General features: G+C 52.7%; 1 protein-coding gene across 3 annotated transcripts in view; it reads right to left on the bottom strand.

Annotated features, from left to right (window-relative positions):
* The window catches only part of NOL4L (nucleolar protein 4 like), a 127,666-nt gene that overhangs the window by 75,097 nt on the left and 24,744 nt on the right, over positions 1-27,825 (bottom strand). For 2 of the 3 annotated variants that reach the window (XR_006960275.1, XM_047069127.1), the window contains exon 2: positions 2,894-3,049. Coding sequence is in view for 2 of the 3 variants with exons in the window: in XM_047069127.1 (XP_046925083.1) it covers positions 2,894-3,049 (156 nt within the window). In the remaining variant the exon portion in view is untranslated. Of the gene's footprint in view, positions 1-2,893; positions 3,050-10,998; positions 11,358-27,825 lie in introns of those variants that run through there. The other variant, XM_047069128.1, reaches the window with a different exon arrangement.

Here is a 27,825-nt window from a genome sequence, read left to right as displayed (position 1 = left end):
GAGTGGTCAGGTCAGCCAGATCCGGACTCCATAGCTTGATCTAGCTTACCAGCACCCTGGGAGAGAGGAAGGAAGCAAAGAGTTTGCTCCAACCCAGATGGGTGCGGACACCAGAAAAGCCCCCTTGAAAGAGGCCCAGTCCTCTATGTGGGCTCAGAGAACTCTGTAGAACCACTTGGAACCCTCCCCAGACCCTGGCATAGGCAAGTCCCCCTGCGAAGCCTCTGGATCCTCTGGTCACACTGCATCAGAGGCAGCATAAGGCAGGAGCTTCTCTTCCAAAATGGGAATCCCCTGCATTATCCATTTAAATGGCCATCTATCCCTGGCTCATATAGCTTCAGTTTCAGAAAGCTCATTACCTGCCCTCTCTGATCTATTGCTGGATAGTGGTAGGTGCTAGAAGCTTCTTTTTCCCACAGAATAATGTGCCTCCTTCAATACCCTTGAACAAGTCTGCCCATCTCCCTTCCAGCCCCCTGCTTCCTGCAGGCACCCCAGGCCTATAAGAATCTGGAAGGTCTCCGGTGCCCTAGAGATGGCAAGTAAGTCCCAGGATTCAGGTTTGGCAAAACACACAGAGACAGGTCCAAAAAACCCTCAGCCGGGGGCCTGATGTAAACCCCACTGTGCCAGGCTGTGCCTCTCTGCAGTCGTCAGCACAGAGTTTCCTTGGGGGCTCTTTCCCTGGCATGGATGGGACTGAAGAGCTACGCTTGGGTTGAGGAAAATGGGAGCAGATGAAAAGCAGGGGGACAAAAGCATCCAGGCACCACCCCCACCCCCCAAAAAGGAAAGGGTGGCAAGAGAAGGGTGACAGATGGGGAAGAGGAGGGGGAAGGGAGAGGAGGCACACGGTGGGGAGGGAGGTGCAGCAGCCCCCTTGGCCTTCACACCCGCTGCAGGAGGGCCCTGGCCTGCTCCACTCAGCCTTGGCCCTGCTGCTGAAATTCCAGCTCTGTGCACAGCCCAGCTGGCCCACTGCCAGTCATGTGCCAGCTCCAGGCTGGGCAGCGGGAAGTGGGGCACGCGGCGGGCATATGGACGGGAAGCCAGGAAGTGCAGAGCAAAGGGCTGGACACAGGGCCCAGGGACACAGAGGCTGGCGGAACCAGCCCAGCCCAGCCCTCTCTACATCAGGGAGGCCGCAGACCCAGCCTTCGTAAATACCCAGGGAGTGCCTGTGGGTGAGGCTTGGTGCTAGACACGAAGGGGACCAGGGAAGTCACGTGGTCTGGCTGGCCCAAGCCCATTTACCTTGACCACAACAAGTCTTGGGGCTTACTAGCTGAACACGGGGTGTTTGTGGAGAGGCAGGATGTGTACCGGTCAGGGCACAGGCTCTGGGTCCAGCTGCCTGCCTCCAAGCATCAGAGGGGTGACCTCAAGGCAGGTTATGTATCCCTCTAAGCCTCATTTTCCTCATCTGTAAAATGGAGGTAACATTAACATATACATATGTCTGTGTGTGTGTGTGTACACACACACACACACACACACACACATATATACATGACCTCCATCACATATGTATGTATACATATGCACTCTTTGTACGAGTGAAGGCTCAGAGAGCTGGTGCACAGGAAACTGCTGAGTGCAGAGCCTGGCACACGCAAACTGCCCAGCACTGACAAATTTAATGCTTAGAAAATGTGTTGGGTCTCAGTAATACCAAGGGGCCCACAAAGGCCCTGGCTTGGCTGTCCCTCCCTTCGTCTATGACCCTCTGGGGGGAACACCCTCAGAACTCAGGCCGTATAGGAAAATTATAGACTTATACAGGCTACCTCCACAGCAGTCCAAGGCTATTTATATGAAGAATTTGGGGTAGGGGTAGAGTTCACAGCTGCCTTGGGTGGGGAAGTCCAGTTACAGAGGGGCAGGTAAGAAGCCAGAGAGAAAGTTGACACACAGGGGGCATGAGGACACCAGCTGTCTGTCACATAAGTGTTGTGTGACCTTAGATCAACTCTTTGGGTCTTGGTTTCCTTAACTGCAAAATGGGACCATAGTGCCTCCATCACAAAATTGCTCTGAGGCTTGAATGAACGTATAGTGTTTGGCTTTACTGGTTTAGTGGTGGGTCTTGGGTTCAGAGCTGTGCATGATCCGTGGCAATGGCAGTCAACAGGGGGATGGGACCAGAACGCAGGCAGGCTCCTCCTTCTCTAGCCACTGTCTCCCACACCTCCCCATGTGTGATGTTTCCTAGCCCTAGATCACCATCTCTGCTCCCTTCTGCCTACCCAAGCTTAGAATGCCAGCTTATGCACCATCTTCTCCATGAAGCCCTCGCTGGCTTAGCAATAATATGAACGCAAGGGTTCTGGAGGTGCCTTTGCTGAATGCCCTCAGGATTCTTGTTCCCTCAAAGGTAGGGACCAGGTCCTCAGACTTCCCCTGGGGAACTTGTTGTACTGACTTCACAGGGTGGTGGAGGACCAGACGAACTCACACAGGAAGCATTTAGGGCAGGCCTAGCACACAGCAAATGCCATGGAGGCATTTGCTCTTTCGATTATTATTATCTAGCCACCCCTACCCCCACAGTCCCAGAACAGGCTGCAAGGGGCTGGGGTGGGAGGTGGGGAGGGGAATGAGTGAAGCAGAAACCAGGAAGAGGGCTTTGCTCCTGCCCTCGTCCCTCTCCTTCCCTCCCTCACTCCCTTCAACCTGCCTCTCCTTTGTGCTCAGACCACAGAACCCGCCCCCTCGCCCCCCTTGAGCCATCTCTGGCTGCCATGCCCTTGCCCTGTGCCCCCCTGGGTCCCCAAAGGCCGTTTCATCACGCCTCAGCTCCCTGCCCCGCCCCCGCCCAACATGTGCGGAGCCCATGGCCTCCTGCCAAGGCCTGGGGCTGCCCACAGAGGCCCAGAGACAGAAATCTCACCGCTCGGTAGGTTTTCTTCTGCCCAGCGTGCTTGGGGGCTTTGCCTGGCTCCGCTGAGCTCTCCACATGCATCGAGTAGATGATGTCAAAGAAATCTTCCACCACAGCGACCCGCTTCAGAGAGATGCCCTCCGGCTCCGACAGGCCATCTGCCCCCTGCGACAGGGTGGACAAGCTGTGTTAGTGTCAGGGATGATGGCAGGGTGAGAGCTGGGCCCTGAGGCCTGGCAATGGGTCGGGGGCAGGGACGGCGCTGCTCCCTGACCCGCAAGGCCTCCAGAGGTAGGTCTGGAGGGTTGGGGGTGGAAGGAGCCTGCCGAAAGGGCCCCAGAGACAGGGGCACCAGAGTCAGGGCGGCTGCTGCTACCAAATCTACCAGAAACAATGGGAAGAGAACGACAACAACGAAAATACAAATTAAAAAACCAAGAGGCTCCATGTTCACAATTTCAGACAGATTGTGCCAGACTCAGGCGGGGAGCTCTCGAATCACATGCTGTGCCAAGACCATCCTGGAAGTCTCTGGGGAGGGGGGGGTGCTAAATAGATGCAGCCCCATCAGGAGCTCGCCAATTAGCAGTAACCTTTCACTGTGGTCCTGGGCTGGGGTCCCAGGGGAATGGCTCGGATCACCTGGGTGACTCCTGCCTCCACCCTGGCCTTTCTGAAAAGCTTTTCACCGCTGCCGGCCCTCCCCACTCCAGCAGCTGAGCGCCGGCAGCAGACCCAGGCTCTTTGTGTGTGGAGATACAGAGAATAACAGACACAAGGCCACGTGGAGGTGGCGGGGCCTCATGAGCAAGGTGGCCGTGGGCCCCTGAGCCTCTTACAAGGCTGGCAGGGGTGCTGTCAGCTGGTCCTGAAAAGGTGTGCCAGGATTGAGAAGGGGGTCCTGCTGCTGGGCAGACACCTGCTGTCTCCCACCAGCAGGGATGGGAGGGAACCAGGAAACTGCAGGGCATGAGGCTGGGGGTGGGGGGGGGTGGTGTGTGGCCGGGTCCATAAGGGAGCAGACTGCAGAGTGAGGTCTTTATTCATAGGGCACAGGATACACACATGCTCGGGGACACCCGGCTCCTAGCCATCATCTCCCTATGGGGAGACCTGGAGAGCTCTGGGGAGCTTCACAGATTAAGAGCAACCAGGTGTGTGTGTATGTGTGTATATGTGTGTGTGTGTGTGTGTGTGTGTGTGTGTGTGTGTGTGTAGGGGGAAGATGGGGGAAAAGGAGATAGGATATTCTCTAAAAGTGTCCAAAACACAAATCTCCCAGAGAATTCTTTCCTAAAGGATCTTGCTCACGGCTCAAGAACATCAGCTCTATGAGGATGTGCACTTCATCTCTTGGCTCTTGCCTGTCTCCCTAGCACCTAGAACAATGCCGGACACATACTAGGCTCAGTAAATAACCGAACGCCTGACTGACTATAAGCAGCAGCCAGGCAGGGTAGTTGAGACATACGCTTCCTCAGTTTGCGGCCCATCATCGAAGTGGCTGTATGACCCTCAGCAGTTATTTTGCTTCTCTAATCCTCAGCTCCTTTATCTAGAAAATGGGGATAACAGAAGCACCTTTCCTATGAGCTACAGAGAGGAAGAACTGAGATGCGTGTGGAACACTTAGCAGCAAGCCCAGCCCATAGGAACTGCTGCACAAATACTATAATTAAGAAGGGCTTTGTCGTTTGCAAAGTTTCCCCTAGCTATGATAGGGCTGAACATTGTGACAAGCCTGGGAGGTTGTTGGGGTCAGGACCTGCCTGTGGTATGGTGCCTGGTAAGTGGCAGAGCTGGTTTAAGACCTCGGTCTTTGCAGTCCAAGGAAAACAGAGGCGGTGCTAAATGGGACACTTGCTCACAGAACATTCTGGCCACAGACGGGGCTTGGTTTTGTCCAGCAACTTTCCCAATATGCCATGATGGGCAAATAGGGCTGTCCCTTTGCCAGTGGCCCACTTGAGAGCAGATGGGCATCTGGAGTGGAGGGTGCCAAATCCTACAGCCAGTGGGCAGCATCCGTGGGTGGTGACCCTGGGTGGTGACCCTATTGGCCCTGTACAGTTCCTCTTGCCAATGGCTTCCTTCCTAGTCAGGATCCATTTCAATGGGGACTTCTCAGATAGCATGCATCTGGTGTGTGGTGTGTGTGTGTGTGTGTGTGTGTGTGTGTGTGTGTGTAGGAGGAGCTGCCTGCTGGTCCTGCTTCCTTGCTGTGAGATTGTGGGCAAACTCTTCAGCCTCCCTGAGCTTCACTTATGAGCTGAGCTGTAAAATTCCATGACTCTTCTTTTCTTAAACTCTCTCAGGAGTTACCGTTACCTCTTTCCTGGGGGTATCTGAAGTCCCCTCTGACGTCCTGGGCCATCTGTAAATGGGGCTCATCAGTGACAAACTTGATCATTAGCTGACTTGTAACTACCCAGCATTTTGGGGATCTTCAAATACTGTTGTGACAGAGTTGGATGAGACAAATATTATGACAGTCCAGTAATAATATCCTTCTAACCAGAGGTTCATGTTGGCAAAAACTAACAAAAGGATCATAAGAATAAAAATATAACTGGGTTTCTATTTCTTGAGCTAGGTGGTAGTTTTACAGGTGTGTTCGGTTTGTAAAGAGCCATTAATCTAAACTTTACAATCTGTGTACTTTTCTATATGTCTGCTAAGCTTTAATAAAAAAAAGTATATTAAAAAAATATAATGAGGTGGGTAGTTCCACAACATTTTGATAATCTGAATCTAGAGGCATAATGAGGGGCTTAGCTGCTTAAAAGTGAATAGACCTCTCTGCTTGTAAAACCATTTCAAGCAAGAATGTAGACACCTCTGGAAAATGGAGATAAAATTTGGTGGGAAGGAATGTAGAAAGAAAATAATCTGATGAAAGACAGTATTTCAGGTAAGTGAAATGGAAAGTGTCCCCTAACCAGCTTGGTGACCTTGGGCAGTTCCTTCTTGACCTTTTTTTTTCTTTTTTTTTTTTAATTTTAAGTAATCTCTACACCCAATGTGGGGCTTGAACTCACAACCCTGAGATCAAGAGTTGCATGCTCCACCAACTGAGCCAGTCAGGCACCCCACTTCTTGACCTCCTGAAACTCGGTTTCCTCACCTGTAAAATGGGCCTACAAAGTCCTTGTTGGCTGTTCCAAAGATTAGGCTAAGAGTGTATGTCAGACGTCTGGCACATATAGGCTTGTAAATGTTCATCTCTTCCCTCTGGACCCACTGAATTTGGACATTTTGTGTTTAGGAATTTGCTCTTATGTCCTGTCCCTCTGATCCATTCAGGTTACAGCACGGGTCCCCCAAGGCAATACCCACCATCAGAGGAGATGCATAGTCCTATGCAATTCCTAAGTAATATGCTAAGGCTGTCACACAAACTTAAAATAAATTTTCTGAAAGTCAAGGTGTAACTAACCAACCCAGATTAAACAGCAAACCTCACTGCCCAGTGCCTGGCCCATCTCTGTCCCAGCCTTTCACCCCCATTCTAAGGCAGACACGAGTACCCAACAGCTTGGGTACCTGGTCCAATGTGACTACAAAATTGTCCCAAAGAAACTCTTCAGGGATCATTTTTAGTAGCTCCCGCTTTAAAGATCTATTGTGATATCCCCCGATGTTCAAACCTGGGTCCTATAACTGGTCTCTCTCAACTGCAGAGATGTACACAGGAAAGGAAAGGGCTTGTAAGCAACCCAAATTCAAACCACACAAGGTCTGCAGAGCCCCACCTTGAACTGTCCTCTGGTGAGCTGTGGCCACCTGGACACCATGTGTGCTACACCCTAAGGGAAGAACACCAGGATATCTGTCTGTCCTTCAAGGAGAACCCTGGGAAGAGAACAAAGGGATCCCACGGCAGTCACGTGCGAGACATCTCTGCCATGCCCTGCATCCATAGAGGTAATAACCTTCATGCTAAGTGCTGCAGGAGAGGCATGCCTTCCTTAGCTGAGAATCCAGACACAGTGCTATAAGGCAAGAGCTGGTAATTAAAGGAGCAGAAAGCACCTTCCCCATAGCCTTGGGATGCCCCTGCCAACCACTTCTGCTTTGTACCCAAATTAGCTTAATCTGATCCATGGCCCTAAGCAAGCTGGGCCTTGGCTTGACAAAGCTCACTTCATTTACAGGCTGAATGAAGAGGGGGCCCAGAGCCTCCTGACTCACCCCGGCTTCCTGGGACCGCCAGCCAGGAGTGATGGAACGGAACCCTGAAGCACCTCAAGGGAAAAGCCATGAGAAATACACGGTCAGTTGCGCAGGACCAACCTCTGGGGCCTTCCTGCTTGGGGAAGAGTATTGCCATGGCAACATACTACATCCTTTCGAACCAGCCAACTCCAAAACAGCCCGTCAGACCCAGGCCAACAAAAACAGGCATGGCAATAGTTTTAAAGATTTCACAGAGCTACGACCTTTCTTGGACATCACCATCTTCCTTTAAAGCAGTCCATGTGGATTCTAAACTAAAGGCCAGGTTGCGAATTATGGAGGAAATCACCAAACGTCTGTTTATATACTGCTCGTCTGTTTATATACTGCTCGTGTTTCAAGAATATTTACAGCAGTGGCCCCAAAGGGTGGTCCCCAGACTGTTTGAGTTCGCATCACCTGGCGACTTGATAGAAATGCAAATTCTCCGGCCCCACCTCAGACCCACCAAATCTCACTTTCTGGGGGTTTTAACAGGGCTTCCCTGATGATTCTGACGCACAACGGATTTTGAGGATTGCTGATTAGAATGTCTCCATGATTCGGACAGGGAAACTGGTATTGGCTCATTCAATATATGCTTGCTCTGTGCTTCTAGGCCTAATATTCTTTTCTTCTCCTTCACTGAAGGCCAGTTTTCCTGATGGTGAGAACAAAAGAATCTTCCTGGGCAACGTTGGTATAAATTCAAAACACCTGTCCAGAGACTTCATGCAAATTATGAGTAGAAAGGGCAGGAGTGCCCAGCGTCCTGATATCAGATTTTTAAGTCCTCCCTGGCAAAAGTAATTAACACTTCAGTGGGTCACCCCTTGACAGGTCTTTTCTGGCTTCCTCAGTTTCCTCAACTGATCTGAATGCTCAGGACCAGGAGGATTGTGACACCAGGACTGCACACCTACCCAGAAGAGACGAGCATATCTTGCCAGGCCATTAGGTCCCTGGCCAGGGTGGCCTCTCTCAGGTGAGCTGCCGAATCTGCCTGAGCCTTGCCTGTCTTCCCAGCAAGCCAATTAAATAGACCCCCATCCAACGGCTGATGGATTTCAGGTCTGTCATCTCCACTGGAACTTCGAAGTCACTCGCTGGTAATAAGTCGCACACCTATCGAGATGGGCTCACTGTTTCCGGTCATGAGGGTGCTGGCTAGTGCATCACCACAATAAGAGCAGCGTGTGCCTCCCAGCAATGAGGAGGCCATGGCTGAGGGGATGTGGCTAAATAGCACCGACATGTCTCAACTGGGTTCCTACAGCAGAGGAAGAAACCACATAGAAAGTCCTTAGGATGTGGCCTTTTGGTGCATTTCAGGACCGGCTCTTGACAAAGCGTACAAATCAACAAGATCGCCATCAGAGGAGAAAGTCAGTCAGCAGAAGAACCCACCCCGGGGGAGACACCTCTGGCTACCACTTATGTGGGACTGCAGGACTTCAGGGGGTTGATTGCACAGGCAAGTGTGAGGATGCTGTGCCGTCCTATCTCGGCCAGCCGGCTAAGTGGCTGCCATTACAGCCAAAGTTCCTGCAAATATCAGCTGCATGCTACTTTCAACTTCTGGAACTGGGGCTGTTCCTCCTGTCCCCCAAACCATACTTTAGTAAATTCAGGAAGGGCTGAGGTTTTGCAAGTGGGGGTAGCAGTTTGGGGACGGGGTGGGGAGGAGGGTTCCTACAAAGTCTCCTTCCGGCTCCTGGCAAGGCCGAAAGAAGACCCGAGGGGGAAGAGTCAGCCTCCTGCAAAGGGTTCTCAGAGGCAAAGGAAAGAGGTGGACGGGAAATTTATAAGCCACCCTAAACTGAGAGGCTGAAAAGAAGAAAACTGGAATGAAGACCCGCACCCAGAGAGCCAGAAATTTTCTCAACAGAACCCCACGAGAAGCCAGTCATCGTTAGTAAAGCTAGGCATTCAGGTGATCGAGGGGAGGGCATTGCCTAAATGGAACAAGGACGGCATTTGAATATCTCTCAGTTATAAATACTACCTACTGTGGGCTGGAAACCAAAACCAAAACCAAACAAAACACCAACCCTCTAACACAAAGATGCACCAGAATTTTAGGACCCACAGTTGCAATGAGCTCTGGAGACCTGGATGGTGAGGGAGGAGACCACACCCCTGATAAATAAATAAATACGTAAACAAGGCGCTGAGGACTCAGTGTAGCACCTGCCTCCTCTCCACCCCTTTGCACAATTTCCAACTGCTAGTGCGGGCCGCCACGGCGGCGCACCTGCCATCTGGAACAGGCCTCACATATTTCCAAGACCTCCTTTCTGCTTCGCTGAACCTCCATCTTCTTTCAAATCACTCCGGGGACCAAAATGCACACCCCAGGCCACAGAAAGGTGCCTGGGATCAGCCCCCCGAACGACAGCGCTACCTTTGAGGGATGCCATATCCTTCAAGCAGTTCTGAATATTTCTTTTTCTTTTCTTTATCCTTTCCTTTCTTTTTTTTTTTTTTTTGGTTAGCTCTGGGATGTCTGGAAAGGATGAGGGAGAAAGGGTGGGAAGGGAAAAGAGTCAAAGGGTCCCCCTTTTGGCAGGAAGGAGCAATGACCCCAGGTTAAGGGACGGAGGGAAAGAGCAGCCAAGGGCACTGTGGGGCAGGAGGAGGGGAATGGGGGGTGGGGGTCCGGGCCTGACTCCGGGATTCTGGGCTGGGGGTGCCCTTGAGGCCCCAGTGCCCTAGGGGTGAGGTCACAGGCCTGAAGACAATCCAGCCCTGACCCTGGCCAAAGAATTGGCCTGCCTGGGCCTCAGTTTCCTCCTGTGTCGAGGTGATACAATGTGACAGGACGGCTGTTGGAACGCGAGTGGCGTACAAATAGCGCCTACCCTGGGCGAGACCCCCATAAATGACCGCTGTCGCGACCACTCCGAAAGGGTGCGTTCCAGGACTCTGGGGACCCGCCTCCCTCGGGCGCCGCGGCCAAGGACCGGGAATGGGGTCGCTGAGGGGGGGCTTCTAGGCGGAAGGGGGCGGCTCTGAGCCAAGCAGGCCCTGCGGGCGGGTCCCTCCGGGGCCGCGGCGGGCGGCCTGGCGCGCTAACGAGCGGAGGCCCCAGGTGCGGGCCCCACCCTGCGCTGGGGTGGGGGGTAAGGGGGAGCTCGAGGGGGAGGGGAGGGCCCGCGCGCTAATGACTGTTGACAGCGCGCGCAGGGGCCGGCCGGGCCGCGCGCGCCGCTGACAGCTGCTCGGGCGGGGGGCGGGGCGCGGGGCGCAGGGCGGGGGCGAGGCCGCTCTCGCTTCCCCCCACGGCGCACGCGCGTGCGCCTCGGCGGGGAGGGGCGGGGAGAAGCGGGGAGGGGCGGGGAGGTGCGCGCGCGCCGGGCCCGGGTTCGGAGGGCCTGCTGGAGCGGCTCGCGCGGGCTCCTCGCGGGCAGGCAGGTAATGAGAGTAACCATGGCAACCCACCAGAGGAAGTGTATTCTGCAGGAGACGTTAATCCCCTCTCCCCGGAGCTGGGACAGCCTGACTTTCCATTCTCACACAGTAATTAGATACCAGCTGTCAGTGCAGGGGGGACGGCTCCGCGGCTGCAGCCCGGCTGGGGGGGGGGGGCGCACAAAGGGGGCGGGGGGGGGGACGCGGGGAGGAGGGCGTTAAAGACACAGGGACGCTTTCGGGCTGTGGGCCAGGGTGACGCGCCTCCCCCCCCGTCGCCAGCCTCCAGGCGCGCGTCCGCTCACCTGGAGACCCCGCCCGCGCGGGGCCCCGCCCACTCCACACGCACCTGCTGCGCGCCCGCGCGCCCGCCAGCCCGCCCTCGCGTTCCCCCCTCTCCCAGCCCCGCCTCCCCACTCCCAGCGCACCTGCCCTGCGCCCGCTCCCTCCCCCGCGCCCCCGCTAACCATCCCCGGGACGCTGCCCACCTGTCCTTTGTGCGGGCTGGTACCATTCGATCTGGCCAGCTCTCCTTCAGGGAGCGCCCGCTATGTGCCAGGCGCTGTGCCAAGCCTGATCTGTGTAATCCTCACAGACCCTGTGCGGTAGGAGCCTGTGCTGTTCCCCGCCCAAGGCGCAGCGGGGTGTGGCCATTTACCCGGGGTCACGCAGAATTGAACCCCCATCCCGATGCCCATTTAACCACCAAGCTACAGCGCCTCCCCATCGCCTCCACATCCGTTATAGCTTTCGGGGGCCTCAAGGAGACAAAACAGTCACACTGGTAGCTGGCATCGTGGTGCACTTAATGTGTGCCAGATATTCACTGCCTCATTTCACTTTCCCAGCAGCTCTGGGAGGTTTATTACTCTCATCGCAGAGGTGAGGAAACTGAGGCACAGAAAGCTGAGGCGACTGGCATGCCCCCGGTCAGGATGAGCAGAGTGGTGGAGCTGGGATTCAAACCCAGGCAGTCGGACGCCAGGATCCATGCTCCCAGCTACTGGGCACTATTAACTGCACCCCCAGGTTCCTGGTGGCTGGAATGCAACCCAGGTCTTTCACTGTTCAGCCCACCCACATCCCACATCAGTGAGGAGCTGTCTCTTACATAGCCATACCTGAGAAATCTAAGAAGTTCCTAGGCCTAAAGCTACTGCCACATCCCTAATTTCTATCAGGCCTCCCAGGAGCCGTTGCTGTCGCTGTAGGTAGACACTGGGAAATCATTCTAGGCCAGCCTCTCCGTTTCCCAGGTAGGAAAACCAAGACCACCAAGGCCGAAGTCTAGCCCGAGGAGGAGACATCCTGGTGGAGACTTTGGGGGGAGTTCAGTCCCCAAAGGCCCAGCTGTACCTCCTGCCTCCTACCCCACAATCAGGTCTGTGGTGGGCACATCAAGGAGGGGCAGGAAGTGCTGAGAAGCAGAGCAGGCTCCTGTCCCCAGTGGCAGCCGGTGTCTGGGGCTGGAGGAGGCTATCTGATCCCTTCCCCACTGCCCCGGCCATGACCTCCTCCCTCCCTCCATCTCTCCCTCCTCCCTCAAGGCCAGAGTAGCCAGCACCCTGGGCTGCAGCTGAGAACCCTGTGTTCCCCAACCTGGCCCGCATTCCTGGGGGAGGAGGGGTTGGGGGAGGCTGGGCCAAGGGCGTTAGGGACAGGGGTACCCCTGAGGCCGCCCCACCCTATGCAGGCCAAGGCAGGGCTGCCTCCAACCTCACCGTTTCCTGCCTCCGCTCTCCCCATCTCTCAGTAGCGGAGCTGCCTAAATTTGGCTCCAGGAGGGAATGGGGGAGGCGGCAGCAGGCGGGTGCTGTCAGAGGCCAGGGCGCAGCTCCCTGTCTAGCCGGCTGGCATTTTTGCTGTCTGGAGGAGGGCAAGGGGGGGGGCAGCAGCTCTCTCTGGGAAAGGGAGATGTTCGTACCTCCTGACATGCACTGAGTAATGTGCAAACGACATACAAACTGAGCTTCAAATCAGCATCCTAGCCAGGGAACAGCTTGGGTGCTGCTTTTGGGATGAGAACAGAAGGACCAGTGGCCCACTCCCTAGGGGCTCCAGTTGGGGCTGAGTGGAGGGGTACAAGAGTGTCCAGGGCTGGGAGTTGGGAGATTCAGTTTCTCACCAGGTATAGCTTTGGGGCTTCAGCGACTGGACCCTCTGGGTCCCAGCCTGAGGGCAGAGCTGTGGCTTTCTCTGCCTGCTCTGGCATAGTGCTTGGCACACGGTTAAGCACATGAGTTCTGCATCCACTTTGTGCAGGTTTGAACCCTGGCTCTCCACTGGTGAGCTCCTCAACAGTGTACCCAGGTGAATAGGTAGTGAGATTGCGCATCCCTTTTAGTATAGCCACTTCCCTTCCCGGGAAGTTGGGCATAGGGGCATGGCCTGAAGGAACACGGGCTTTGGAATCAGACCTAGATTCCAGGTGTGGCTCAGCCAGCAAGGCTCTGTGGGTCTCACTCCCCTTATCCGAGAAATGGGTTCAGGATCTCAAGGTCAGTTGGGATGTTCCTGGGGGGGGGGGGCCTGGCACACAGTGGGCAGGCACCCCAGAAGTCTTCCCACTGGCCTCAAGTCATGGCTCTCTGCATTCATCCAACCAATTTCTCTGTCCTGTCCCCATCTCCCCTCTCCTCTTTGCCCTCTATCCTGGTTTTTCTCTTGTCTCTAGATAGTTATAAAATTCTCGCAGTCTCTCTCCTCCCTTTCTCCTCACTTGTCTTAGTCACCTCAGACACGTCACTGCCTCTTAGAGTCTCAGTCTGCACATCTGCTAAATGGGGTTCATGGGAGGTGGATGATGAGCTCTGTCTGGAATCTGGGGTGCAACGGGCACTTGACAGGTGGCAACTCTTCTTTATGAGGCCTCCCCTCCCCATGTGTCATCCCAAATGACCAGGAGGGGTGGGCTGTGCCCTCAGCTCTATCGGGTACAGGGCGTTGGGGCCCTGCTTCTCAGTAACTCTGTTTAACCCCAGATAAGTGCTCTCCTGCCCCTCGGCCGGGGCTGATATGAGCTGAATCCAGCTTCCTGCCACCCAAAAGCCACTTCCTGCCAAACTTGAGCTGATACCAGAAGAACTTGTTTTCTGTGCACAGAGCAGTCCTTGGTGGGGCAGCCATCCGCCTGCCCGCCCCGGGTGTGAACATTTTTTCCATTTGCCTGTCTGCCTGGTGGGGATGGGCTGGGGAGGATGAGGACTCTGCCCTCTTCACCTCTGAACCCTAAACCTGCCCGTCCTGCCCTGCCCCACAGGAGCCGCCTATCCTGCCAGCCATCCCTGGAAGGGTGCCAAGTGCCCCTTTGGACCCAGACAGACATGTGTAGGCACATGTGATATACAGGCTGACACAGCCACACACACACCCAGTCACTTTGACAGAGTCCCCACAGCCATGGGCATTTGGGGAAGGGCTCCAGGAGACATGTGTGTGACACCGTCAGATATAGACTCGCACCTGGTCACTGGAGAGAATTCCACACAGCTATACCCAGTCTCAGAGCCACTCACACACATGCACACAGATAGGAATCTCCCATGGGGCTCCCCACACTTGCCCAGCACCCCGCTTCCAGATGCGCTCATTGATTCAACAAATACTCTTTAAGGATCTGCTCTGTGCCCATAGTAAGAATTATTGAAATGGCAACAGATAATTAGGTGACCTGTGGTGCTGCCTCAGTTGCCTTATCTGTGCAAGAAGGAAAAGAGCCCTACCCCACAGGGCTGTTGGGAGGGTTACTGAGCTAACGCATGCCACGGCCCTGGGCTATCGCCCCAAGTGACCAGGAGGAGTGGGGCTGTACCCTCAGACATGGCACCATCTACGTTAGGCTATCTTAGTTAGCCCGGAGCATCCTGTACCCAAGCACCATGCTGAGATCCCACGTACGTTACCTCCTGAGTCCTGGCTCCAGCCCCGGCAGCTAAGGTCACTGTCCCCGTTTTCACAGATGAGGAAACTGAGGCTCAGGGGAGAGGCCCAGAGTCCTCAGGGTGCCCCCACCGGCCCTGTCCCCTGCCACACTCTCACTTTGCTGCTCCAGCCTGCCCCCGCTACCCACCCACATGCCCACCCCCACCCGCACACACTGTTGCCTCTGCCTGGAATGCCCTTGCCACGGGTCTTGGCATGACCAGCTCCTTCTGAACTGCCTACTTACACAGCAACTCCCAAAAGCCCACGTCAGCCCCTGTTCGCTTCCCTCAGAACACTTATCATTTGTGAAACAGTAACCCCCCCCACCCCACTGGACATTAAGGGCCAAGAGCAAGGACCATTTTGTCCTGTCCTCTGGCACACGGTAGGTGCCCCCAACTTCAGAACTAAATGAATAATCCAAGTAGCCTTCTCTTCACAGCTACAGAGGGCAGAGCCTGGAATCAAACCGAGGCTACTCAAGCTAGAGCTCACTTTTCTGATACTGTACTTCTCACACCGCCAGCAGGCACTTCATAACCTGTGAATGAATGAATGAATGAATGAACGAAACCAAGATCTCAGGATCCCGGTCCAGTGCTCCCTAAGCTAAACCTCCTTCATTTCATGGCCGTGTGGACATGAGCCAAGCTCTAGCTGCCTTGGATGGTGGCAGGGCTGACGGGCCGCCTGAAGCCGGCTGTCAGGAGCTCGTCTGGCCACGGCCGCCAGCAGGGGAGACCAGCTGGCGGTGCAGGGTCCATCGGCCCAGGCCTGGAATCTGAGCCGTCCTGAGAGGCCCAGCTTCTCTCCAGGCCCCCACAAACTGGCCTTTGTTCCCCAGGCCGGCCGAGACCCAGCAGCTTGGGCTTTCTCTCTGCCCGCGGCACCCGCGCTGAGCCGGCAGGGTAAATGGGCCAGCCTCCCCTCTGTCCGTGCCCAGGACGTCGCTTCAGGACTAAATGGAGATGTAATTTTCTATACAAATCCATGACAATTTAGATGGAGTGATTGTAATTGGCTTTTCAATGGGGGTTTTGTCCAGCGCTGGTGGCTAGAACTGGGTGGCCTGTTTAAGGCAGGCTCCATTTAAATGACAATAAAGCAATAATATTGAGGACTTGTACAGTGCCCAGAGCCCCTCCTGGGCCCAAGTGGAGCCTCATGTTTATGGATCTGGTCCTTCCCCGGGGCTGTCTGGACAACTGGATGGGGGGAGCACTGAGCCTGGGAGACAGGCTGCCGCATCTTTGAGCTTTCAGATGCGGCTCTGGGACGGCTGGGGCAGGGTCCCCTGTCCACCACTTACCTACTCCCACATTCATTACACACTCACTAACTGGTGCCGCCTGGGGGCTGGCTGCTATTCCAGGTGTTGGGGATGCCAGGATACAGAGAACCCCCTAGGCAGGTCAGGGGGAGGACGGTACAATGGCTAGCACAGCGTGACCCACAGCCAGACAGCATGGTTCACATCCTACCCCTGAGCTCCAGCGCGTCGCTTAACCTCTCTGTGCCTCCGTCTCCCCAGCTGTAATGTGGAGTTGCCATAAAAGTTACCGTGAGGTCGAAGCACCTGGCTAGGCCTCAGCAGCGTGCCTGGCATAGGGAAGGTCCTGTACGGAAGTTACTGCCCTCGTTGATGAAAGGCTCCAGGTCTGGTGTCAGGCTTGCTGGGTGACTGTAGGCACGTGACTGAACCCCTCTAAGTCTCCACTGGCTTCTCTTTAAGGTGGGGCTCTTAGGAGAGCCAACCCCACAGGGTTGTGAGGATTTACGGAGAGAATGCGGGAAAGGGCTTAGCACAGAGCCAGCGCTTGCTCGATAAACATTAGCTCTCTTCACTGTGACGCTCTTCGGCCTTGAGGAGCTCGCCATCCAGTGATAATTATAATGTTGAATGTGGGAGACAGAGAGGGAGAGAAGAACGCTCACGGGAAGCCAGGATGGGGTAGTGCCTGCCGGCAGGGGCTGGCCTGGGAGGGGATGATCCCAAGGGGCCTCGGGAACAGGGTGGGGCATGGGGCTGTGTTAAAGAAGGAAGGCTTCACCAAGGACTTTGGGGCTGGGCCTTAAAGGATGAGTGGCGTTTTTGTCCACAGAAAGGGCAGTTACCAGTGCCAGGCTCTGTGGCCGCAGAGTCCCAGGCAGACCCTTGCGGCCTGGCCTCCTGAACAAGTGATCTGCACCTGTGGGGAAAGCTCAGGTGGGGGAGATGTGGGCAGGTGGGCAGGGAGGCCCTCCTGAAGGAGTGACGTGGAAAGCATTGAGGAAGGGAAACAGCATGTGCAAAGGCCCACAGGTGGGAAGGTGGCTGGCATTGTAGGCGGTGGCGAGTGGATAGCGTGGAGAGACGGGATGGGGGTTGTGGCTTCACTCACAGTGAAACAGGCAGCCACGGAGGGATTTTAAGTAGGCAGGCGACACCATCCAAACTACATTTTTTTCAGGATCCCTCTGGCTGCTTGTGGAAAATGGGCTGCAGAGAGGAAAGGGTAAGAGGGAACGTCGGGAGACCGTGGAGAAGCCATCGGTCACTGTGGGAGGGAAACGGCTGGATCCAGGAAGTGGCAGCACTCAGGAACTCTTGGATGGATGATGGGCGGACAGAGCTGGATGCGGGGCCAGTCCATAAGCGGGGTTGGTGGAAGGAAATGAGAGAAGAGAAATGAGGGCCGCCTCCCACCTCCTCATGCCAGGCTAAGGTTCTTGGGCTTTTTCCTAAAGGCAGCAGGAAACCAACATGGTTTTTCTCGAGGCAGGGAAAGACCATGCTGAGATTTGTGCTTTTGAAAGATCACTCTGGTGGCAAGCTGGAGGGGTGGGAGGTGGTGGGTGGGTGAGGCTAGAGGGAAGAGGGCAGGGGGCGGGGAGCGTGGTGGGTGGGGACTCAGAGGCCTCAACAGGCATTTTGGCCATTGCCCAACTCCAGAAACACACACTTCTTTCTCAGAGAGATCTAAAACTTAGTCCTAGGTCACAGAGCTTGTCAAGAGAGAGATGGGCTCTCACCCCAGAGCCCAGTGCTCTTTTCCCCTTTGGCATCATCTGCCTTGATTGCCAATAAAGTCCATCATGAGTAGTGCTTCAACCTCATTGTCAGCTATAGAGCCCTTACTATGAGGCCAGGAGGTGGGTACTATTATCGTTCCCATTTTACAGATGAGAAAGCCAAGGCTCTGAGAGGCTAAGTCATTCGCCCAAGGGCACACAAGCTGGGAATGGAGAGCCAGACTCAGACCCAGGCAGTCTGACTCCAGACCCACACACCAGATGTCCTAACCAGGCCACAGGCCAAATGAGGCCCATGGACATATTGGGGGGGGGGGGCATGTAGAGATTTATTATAATTTTGAATTTATTACTAAAACATTGGAAAATTTCATGGAAGGAGAAACCCTGAACTTTGGACGGAACTTCCCGATGTTGGCAGCCTCAGGACCCAGTCCTTGAACCTCGTCCATCTCGTAGCCTCGAGGGGAGGTCACACCTCCAGCCTGCAGCTCTCCTCTGCCTCCATGTGGCTGGCTGGCCAAATCTGAAAGCGACTGAGTAGGGCCCCTCTAGATGGCCAGGGAAAGGCATCCATCCATTCATCCAACAAGTGTTTGGACCACCACCCCCTCCACTGCCCAGCCATCCACCAGCTCTCCTCCAGCAGAAGCCTCCTCCATCCCCACTCACTCAGGCCAAACCCTGGAGCCGTCCTGGGTTCCTCCTGCTTTCTCCCACGTGCCCCACGCCCATTCCATCCACCAGCAAAGCCTGTTCGCTCCACCTTTAAACTACACCCAGAATCCAACTGCATCCTACAACTCCCCGGGCTCCTGACCTCCTGGCCCAGGGCCTGTGGGGCACCTGGGAAAGGCATGCACTGGCATTCAAGGGCCCTGGGGCCTGGCTCCCGTCTCCCTTCTCTGGGTCTCAGTTGCTTCATCTGTAGGAAGGGTGAGATAAAGTGTGTCATTTGACTCCTATTGTCCGTTTGTCCAGATTTTGGAGCTAGACACTTCATATTAAGATCCTAATTCCTTTCTGGCCTAGGAAGGACACCCTGACGGCAGGTCAGGAGCTCTCTGGGGTAGAAGCTGTCTTGTTTACCGCTGACTAGATCCCCAATATCTACCAGAGCCCAGTACAGACTAGTCACTCAGGAAACATTTATTGAATGAACAAAGGAATGAATGAATCCTCAAGTCACTCCAAAGGAACCCTGGGCATTCGCTCACTTACAGAGACCTTAATTTTCCCATCTGAGAAACAGAGTAATCTAATGCCTTGCCTTTCTTCTTGTAAAAATTAACATTTATTGAGCACTTATTATGCATCAAGCGCTGGTCTAAGCATTTTACATATATTAACTCATTTACTCTTTTTTAAAGATTTTTATTTTTTTAAATATTTATTTATTTTTGGGAGACAGAGAGACAGAGTCCAAGCAGGGGAGGGGCAGAGAGAGAGGGAGAAACAGAATCTGAAGCAGGCTCCAGGCTCTGAGCTGTCAGCACAGAGCCTGATGCGGGCTCGAACCCACGAAGTGTGGGATCATGACCTGGGCCGAAGTCAGAAGTCCAACCAACTGAGCCACCCAGGCGCCCCTTAATTTTTTAAAGTAATCTCTACACCCAATGCGGGGGTCGAACTTACAACCTCAAGATCAGGAGTTGCATCCTCTACCGACTGAGCCAGCCCACTGGTTTACTCTTCACTGTAACCCTGGAAAGTATGAACAGCTCCCTTTTATGATTGAAGAAACTAAAGCCCAGAGAGGTTAAGTGACATGACCAAGGTCACACAGCTTATAAGTGGCTGGGCCAGAGACCACCCTAAGCAGCCTGACTTTAAGAACTCTCATTCTTAAACACTCTTTCAGGCTGCTTTCAAGAAGAAATGAGGTTTGGGGAATCCTGCCCCAGGGAGGCAGCCCATGTTGCAGATGGGGGTATGTTGGGCAGGGATGCCAGCAGTTTCGTGGCTCCCTATTGCTGGTCACATGAGACCCAATACCCGCATCTGGACTCAAGGTCCCTGGATGTAGCCCCAGCCACATCTCCTCCTCACCCCGGCCCCAGCATAAATCTAATGTGCCAGCGGTCCTAGCTGCCTCTCTTCCCCATCAGACCAGGGCTGTCCTGCCTCTGTGCCTGGACACACACTGTTTCCTCTGCTTGAAGTGCCATCACCTAGCTCCTGAGCCATCCCTCCTCCAAGTTTCATTCAGTGCCCTTCTACCCACTCCCCCCTGCCCCATGAAGACTTCCCTGATCCCTAGCCATATGTCTTGCCTTTGATTTCCTGTAGCACTTTGCCCACAAGGATAATTAGTGTATCTGGATATGCCAGTAGGTATATGAACAAGGTCATTTTACAGATGAGGAAACTGAGGCACTAAGAAGGGAAGTGGGTTGCCCAAAGTGATATGGGATGCAATCAGGACTGAACCCACATTTGCCTGACCCAAAGCTAGACCTCTGAGTCAGACCATGTCTCCCAAAATCTGTCTTTGAGCCTTAGCTGCCTTCCTTACAAGGGGGGACGCAGCCCGAGGGCAAAGGCCACTCTGCACTTCTGGGACAGTGCCAGGCATATAGTAGGTGCTCACTCAAGACTTCCTAGTGATGGGATGGCCTTTGCCTTCTGCATAAGTAAGTGCGGTTTTAGAAAGAGATCTTCCAGGGACCACGTGCAGAGTTGGCATTCTCTCAGTAATCATCTGGCAGGGGCTCAAGGCACTCCGGAGGCACAAGGGGGATAGGACGGTGGGAAGTTGGCCGGGTCAGGAGTTGGAGAGACCATATGACCTTAGGTCACTGTAAAGTGGAGATTTAAATCTCACCATCAGCGTCATTGTGAGGAGATGCCTCTATATAGTGAGCAGTCAGTATACAGTTACCATGGTTATTAATTAATGGTTCATATTCTGGACATTTCCACCAGGAGTGGGGGGCACTATTAAAGACCAAAAAACAGGGGCACCTGGATGGCTCAGTCAATTAAGCATCCAACTCTTGGTTTCTGCTCAGGTCATGATCTCAGTTTGTGAGTTCGATCCCCACGTCAAGCTCCACCCTGACAGCACAGAGCCTGCTTGGGATTCTCTCTCTTCCTCTCTGCCCCTCTCTTGATTACTCTCTCTGTCTCTCTCTCAAAATAAATAAATAAACTTAAAAATAATTAAAGACCAAAAAACATATCATCCCCAGACCCAGCAATTCTACTCCTTGATATATACACTCACACGTGTATGAAATGGCCATCTACATTCAAGGATGTTCATTGAAGTATTTTTTATGAGAGAAAAATATTGGAAACAGCCTAAATGTCCATTAACAGAGGACCAGGTAAATAAATAATGGTACACCCATAAAATCGAATACTACACAGCTATAAAAAAGAATAAAGAAGTTCTTTATGTTCTGACCTACTTATGCATTGACAGTACATAAATTTACTGTTTAATGGAAAAACAACCTGAAGAATGTAAGTGTTAAAACTATCAAGCTCCTAGAAGAAAACGTAGGGATAAATCTTTGTGTCCTTGGATTAAGCAAGGGTTTCTTAGATATGACACCAGAAGAGCAAGCAACAAAAGAAAAATTAGACAGGGGTGCCTGGGTGCCTCAGTCGGTTAAGCATCCGACTTTGGCTCAGGTCATGATCTCACGGCTTGTGAGTTGGGCTCTGTGCTGACAGCTCAGAGCCTGGAGCCTGCTTTGGATTCTGTGTCTCCCTTTCTCTCTGCCCCTCCCCCACTTGTGCACATGCACTCTCTCGCTCTCAAAAATAAACATTAAAAATTTTTTAAAATAAAAAAAGAAAAATTAGACAAATTGGATTTCATAAAAATAAAAAACTTTGGTGCTCCAAAGGACACCACCAAGAAAAAGAAAACAGGGGTGCCTGCCTGACTCAGTCAGTGGAGTGTGGGACTCTTGATCTCAGGATCATGAGTTCAAGCCCCATGTTGGGTATAGAGCTTGCTTTAAAAAAGAAGAAGAGGGGCGCCTGGGTGGCTCAGTCGGTTAAGCGGCCGACATTGGCTCAGGTCATGATCTCGCGGTCCGTGAGTTCGAGCCCCGCGTCAGGCTCTGTGCTGACAGCTCAGAACCTGGAGCCTGTTTCAGATTCTGTGTCTCCCTCTCTCTGACCCTCCCCCGTTCATGCTCTGTCTCTCTCTGTCTCAAAAATAAATAAACGTTAAAAAAAATTAAAAAAAAATAAAAAAGAAGAAGAAGAAGAAGAAGAAGAAAATGAAAATGAAAAGAGAACTCACAGAATGTAAGAAAATACTTGCAAATCCTATATCTGATAAGGGATTTTTATCTACAGTATATAAAGAAGTCTTATAACTCAATAATAAAACAACAAATAATGCAATTAAAAATGGTCAAAGGAGGGCGCCTGGGTGGATCAGTTGGTTAAGCATCCACTTTGGCCCAGGTCATGACCTCACGTTCGTGAGTTTGAGCCCCGCATCAGGCTCTGTGCTGACAGCTCAGACCTGGAGCCTGCTTCAGAATCTGTGTCTCCCTCTCTGTCCCTCCCTGGTTTGCGCTCTGTGTCTGTCTCTCTCAAAATTAAATAAACATTAAAAAAAATTTTTTTTAATGGTCAAAGGATCTAAACAGACATTTCTCTAAAGAAGACACACAAACAGCCAATAAGCACAGGGAAATGCAAATCCAAACCACCATGAGATACCATTTCACATGCACTTAGAATGGCTCTAATCAAAAAGACCTACTAGTAAGTGTTGGCAAGGATGTGGGAAAATCAGAAGCCTCACGCACAACACTAATGGTAGGATATTATAAAATGGTGCAAACGGTCTGGCAGTTCCTCAAAAGGTTAAACATAGAGTTACCATATGACCCAGGAGTTCCACTCCTAGGTGGAAGATAACTGAGAACATATTCCCCAAAACTTGGACATGACTATCCGTAGCAGCATTATTCATAATAGCGCAAATGCAGAAACAACCCACATGTCAACCGACTGTTGAACGGATACATCAAATGTGCTATATCCATAACAGGGAATTTTATTTGGTAATGAAAGGGAATGAAATACGTGCTACAACATGGACAAACCTTGAAAAACTATACGAAGTAACAGAAATCAGACACGAAGGACCACACGTCGTATGATTCCATTTAGAGGAAATTCCAGGTAAGGCAAATCTACAGAGAAAGAAGCAGATCAGTGGTTGCCCGGGACTGGGGGAGCAGGGGCGGGGGAGTGAAGATTGATTGCTGATGGGTATAGAGTTTCTTCCTGGGATGATGATAAGCTTCTCAAATGGATTGTGGTGATGGTTGCACAACTCTGAACAGACCAAAATCCACTGAATTGTATTTTATTTTTTAATGTTTTTTAAAACTTATTTTGAGAGACAGAGCACATGTGCATCAGAGAGGGGCAGAGAGAAAGGAGAGAGAGAATCCCAAGCAGGCTTCATGCCGTCAGCACAGAGCCCGACAAGGGGCTTGATCCCACCAACTGTGAGATCGTGACCTGAGCCGAAATCAAGAATTGGACGCTTTACTAACTGAGCCACCCGGTGCCCTTGAATTATATTTTAAATGGGCGAGCTGTGTGGTGTGTAAAGTATATCTCAAAAAAGCCATTTTAAGAAAAAAAAGCAACCTGCAGAATATTTGTACAACATATTTTATGTAAAAATAGAAAGAAACCCCACAAATATATATGTGTGTGTGTGTGTGTGTGTGTGTGTGTATGTACACACACACACACACACACACACACACACACACAGACACATCTCTGGAAGGACACTCAAGAAATAATAATGGTTGCCCCTGGGGAGGGGAGCTCTCAGTGGCTGGCAGGCAGGAAGGACTAGGAAGTAGAATTTTTTTTCTCCCTATACATGAGTACCTGATGAACTGTTTCTGTTTTTGTTTTTTTTAAGAAATGAGATTCTATTACCTTTGCAAAATGTTACACTCTAAAACAAACAAACAAACAAACAAGAAAACAAACGCCCGGTGGTTTATTAGTGGCCCTCAGCCAGAGGATGGGTTGGGCCAGGCGGCTCTGAACACAGGAGATGGAGAAGAAAACCCAACCTGACAGTTTTCCAAGCCTTACCAACATCTAGCCTCACACAAGCCCTGCCAGCAGGTTTCAGCACCAGCCCCAGTTCCACCAGCAAATCCTGTGGCTCCTCCCTCAACCAAGCCTAGAATCTGCCCACTTCTCACCATCCAGGGGCACCATTCAGGGCCAGGCTGCCATCCCTTCTCACCTGGCTCGCTTGGATCATGGCACCACCCTACTCCCAGCTTCCACCCTTCCATCTGTACTCCACACGGATCTGTCCTTGCCACCTGCCCCCATACCCTGGGCATCAGCCCACTGACTGTTTCTCCGACTCCCCAGGCACTTCCTGCCTCAGGGCCTTTGCACTTGTTCTGCTGTCTGTCTAGATACCCACATGGAGGCTCCCTCACCTCCAACATTTCTCTGCTCTGATGTTGAACCCACGAAGCCAAGAGATCATGACCTGAGCCAAAACCAAGAGTCAGATGCTTAACCGACTGAGCCACCCCAGGTGCCCCTGTACCTTTTCTAGAAATCTAAAATTGTTCTAAAATAAACTGTTCATATAAATGTTTTAAATGTGTTGAATAAAAGCACAAATATACAAACTGAGGCTCAAACTTGTGGGCACTTGCCACAGCTACATAGCCAATGAAAACCAGGGACTCGTGGGCAAAGAGACCCAGCAGACAGCCCCCAAGAGAGGAGGCTACTATCACCGGACATCTATTTATTTTGCAATGAAGGGCAATGCTGTATTGGGAGAGGGGGAGTTTTTCTTTCCACATAGCACAGGGGGCTCAGGCATTCTACTGAGAATCCACACCTGGTCTTATAGAGCTCACAAGTGAGGCACACGCAAACAGGCACCTCCCCAGAAAATTGTCCTTTTCTCCTTGGTCCCCAGGAGGCCCAGACAGCCTCTCCAAATCATGATAAAGTTTGCCAAGGCTTTTCTTGGGTCTGTTGCTCAGGATCTCAAGCTGGGTCACACAAATCAGGGTAGCAGATGAGGAAGGGCTAAGAAAGAACAAGAGTGGTCTGGGCAGGGAAGAGAAAAGGAACGACTCATTTAAAAAAAATGTTTACTTATTTTTGAGAGACAGCGAGAGAGAGCACAAGGGGCAGAGAGAGAGACAGAGAATCCCAAGCAGGCTCCGCACCATCAGCACAGAGCCTGACACGGGGCTCGAACCCACAAACTTCTAGGGGCTGCCATCGGACAAGACGTTTCAGGCTTACGTGACCTCATTCCAGGCTCCCCAACCGTGCAAGGCTGATTTGGTTACTCCTCTCTCACCAGCAAGGAACCCAATGATTGGAAAAGGATGCAGAAGGGGGTTATGAAGCAGCCGCAGTAGGACGCCATCTCTCCACACCCTCCCTGCACTCTAGCCACGCTGGCTCCTCTCTGAACCACATCTAGGCCAAATGCTCCCTCCTGCCACCTGGCCTTTGCCCATACTGTACCCTCTGCCTGAATCACTCTTTTTTTCCCAATTACTAAGCTAACTTCTTTTGTTTTTGTTTGTTTGTTTGAGAGAGATAGTGAGCGAGGAGGCAGGGGCAGAGGGAGAGAGAGAGAATCTTTTTCAAAAAATTTTTAATGCTTATTTTTGAGAGAAAAAGAGACAACACATACGCGGAGGAGGGGCAGAGAGAGAGGTAGACACAGAATCCCAAGCAGGCTCCAGACTCTGAGCTGTCAGATGCAGGCTCGAACTCACGAACCATGAGATCATGACCTGAGCCGAAGTCAGATGCTCAACCGACTGAGCCGCCCAGGTGCCCTGAGAGAGAGAGAGTCTTAAGCAGGCTCCGTACTCAGCATGGAGCCCGACACGGGGCTTGGCCCCACGGCCCCAGGATCATGACCTGAGCCAATATCAAGGGTCTGACACTCAAACCAACTGAGCCACTCAGGCACCCCTACGCTAACTTCTATTTGACTTTGAGGCTTCAGCTCACGTGCTGAATTGTGTCTCTCCACTCCTCCCCACTGCAAATTCCTATGTTGAAGGCCTGACCCTGTACCTCAGAACGTGACCGTATGGAGACAGGGTCTTTAAAGAAGTAGTTAAGTTAAATGAGGTTATTAGGGTGGGCCCTAGTCCAATACGACTGGTGTCCTTTTAAGAAGAGGAGCCTGGGACACAGAGACATAGGGAGGGAGGCCCAGGTAAAGACACAGAGAGAAGACAGCCACTTGCAAGCCGAGGAGGGAAACCGCAGAAGAAACCAACCTCCAACAAAGCGGCCTTCGATGCATCGCCTCCAGAACCGTGAGAAAATAAACCTCTGTTGTTTGAGCCCCCAGTCTGCAGTATGTGACTATGCAGCCCGAGCAAATGACTGGGGCACCTCAGAGAAGCCCTCCCCGACGCCCTAAGCCTACGTCGGGCCCTTGTGAGCACCACTGCCTTCATGGCACCTCTCACAATGGCCATGCTGTTTACTTGTGCGACTATTTAGTCAGCGGCCATCTCTCCCGGTAGATGGTGACCCTCATGAGGGCGCCGACGGGGTCAGCCATGGTCTCCACCAGGGTCCAGCACAGTGCCTGCACACAGTAGGTGCTCCATAAACAAGTGCTGAGGGAATAAGGGATAAGCAAAGCTCCGTGGCCCTGGGGAGTTCTCTTGCCCCCCCTTTGTGCCCGTTTCCCTGATCATGAAACAGCAAATCCAAGGCTTCTGGAACTTTTAAACTTCATTCCCCTTCTGAAGCAAATATTAATTTGTGGAGTGGGGGTCTGCCCTGAGGCCCCTCTGCTCTGCCAGGCTTGGTTCTGCCCAGCAACTTTAAATCAAATCCTTGCTGGAAAAGGGTAAAATTAATTCGCAGAGTCTCCAGAAGGTTCCTCACCCTCCGCTACCTGTCCCTCTGTCTCCTTGAACCCCGTTCTTCCTTGCTCCTCAGTTCTGGTGCTGCCTGAATCTGGCCACCTCCCTGGGGTGCATCCAAAAACTTCACTCCCCCAAAACCTCACCCCTGGAGAACCTGGAGACGTGAACTGGAGGCTCAGAAAGGGAAAGACAGTGGCCCAAAGTCACACAGCCAAGCAGGGACTGGTGCATCTGTGAATCTCTGCTGAGGGCCCAGTCCCATCTCACAGGGCATCAGCCGTGGTATCTGCCCACAAAAGTGTCCTCAGCCCTGGGGAAACTGCCCTGCCCCCTCCCCTCCATTCACCCCACCCAGCAGATCTGCTCTGGACTGAGAAGAGACTGGCCAGAGCCAACCTCAGGCACAGCAGATGTCCTGGGGCACAGAGAGAATGCGGCCTGCCCAAGCCCACACAGTCAGGAAAGAGTGGGGCCAGATCTGGGTTGTGTAATATTGATCCCGCCCCTGCTGTAGGACAGAGCGGGGAATCTTAGGACTTGGGCAGTCCTGAGTTCAAATCTAGCCATGTGGTCTTAGGCAAGGGACTCCATGGCTCTGGGATGTTTTTCCTCAACTGTAACGTTGGGGTTCATGGCATCTACCTGGTGGGATATGAGGAAGGTTCAGGGAAACGATGTTAAGGTTAACATTCATTCATGCGTGTCAACTTTAAAGGTGAAGAAGCCATTAACCCAGAGCCTACCACTCAAAGTGGGGTCCACCCACTCAGTCCACTCCGTAAAGTGGGGTCCACCCTCACCCCCCGCACCCCGCCCCCAATGATGGGCCCCCTCGCTGCTGAGCTGCCCTGTGGTCCCATCTGCGGGGTCACCGACTCTCTTCATTCCTCAGTTTGTGGACAGTGCCGAAAGTATTCAGGGTAGCCAGTTAGAACTTCCTTAACTTCTCCTTGGTGTCTACTTACTGCTTCTACAGAGACACCCTCTGAAAGTAGGACCCTGGGCCTCCTCTGCAGGGACTTCGGGAGCAACCCAGCCAGCTTCCCAAATCTTCCCATTTGGGCATGCCCAGTGCTCGGGCAGTGACAGGATCAGGGGAGGCTCTGCTCCCTACCAAGCTCTGTGACCTCTGGCAAGCCCTGAACGACTGACAGGGAGCAAACTCTTGACATGGACCAGTTCTCTCTAGCTCTAGAAACAGGCTCTGTACATAAGCATTTGCCTCTGTATGCATCAGCTGGCTCTGGAAAGACAACGGGCTGGTCACAGCCGTGCCTTGGGAGAGGGGAACTGGGCAACCGGGGAAAGAAAAGGGGCAGGAAGGGAATTTTTACCGTAATTTTTAAAACGGTCAAGTTTCAAATCATGTGAATGCACTGTGTATTTAAACGAAATTACAAATATAACAGAATCTAGGATTCAGCACCCCAAGTTTGCACGGGCCTCTGCCATTACTGCAGGTAACTGACAACCGGCTAGAGA

The sequence above is a fragment of the Lynx rufus genome, unplaced genomic scaffold, assembly GCF_022079265.1.
Source record: "Lynx rufus isolate CCGP_SWC_20201006 ecotype Redwood Valley unplaced genomic scaffold, mLynRuf1.p SCAF_8, whole genome shotgun sequence".
NCBI lineage: Eukaryota > Metazoa > Chordata > Mammalia > Carnivora > Felidae > Lynx > Lynx rufus.
The sequence above is the reverse complement of the archived record's forward strand: the minus strand, read 5'-3'. Positions and strand labels throughout refer to the sequence as shown.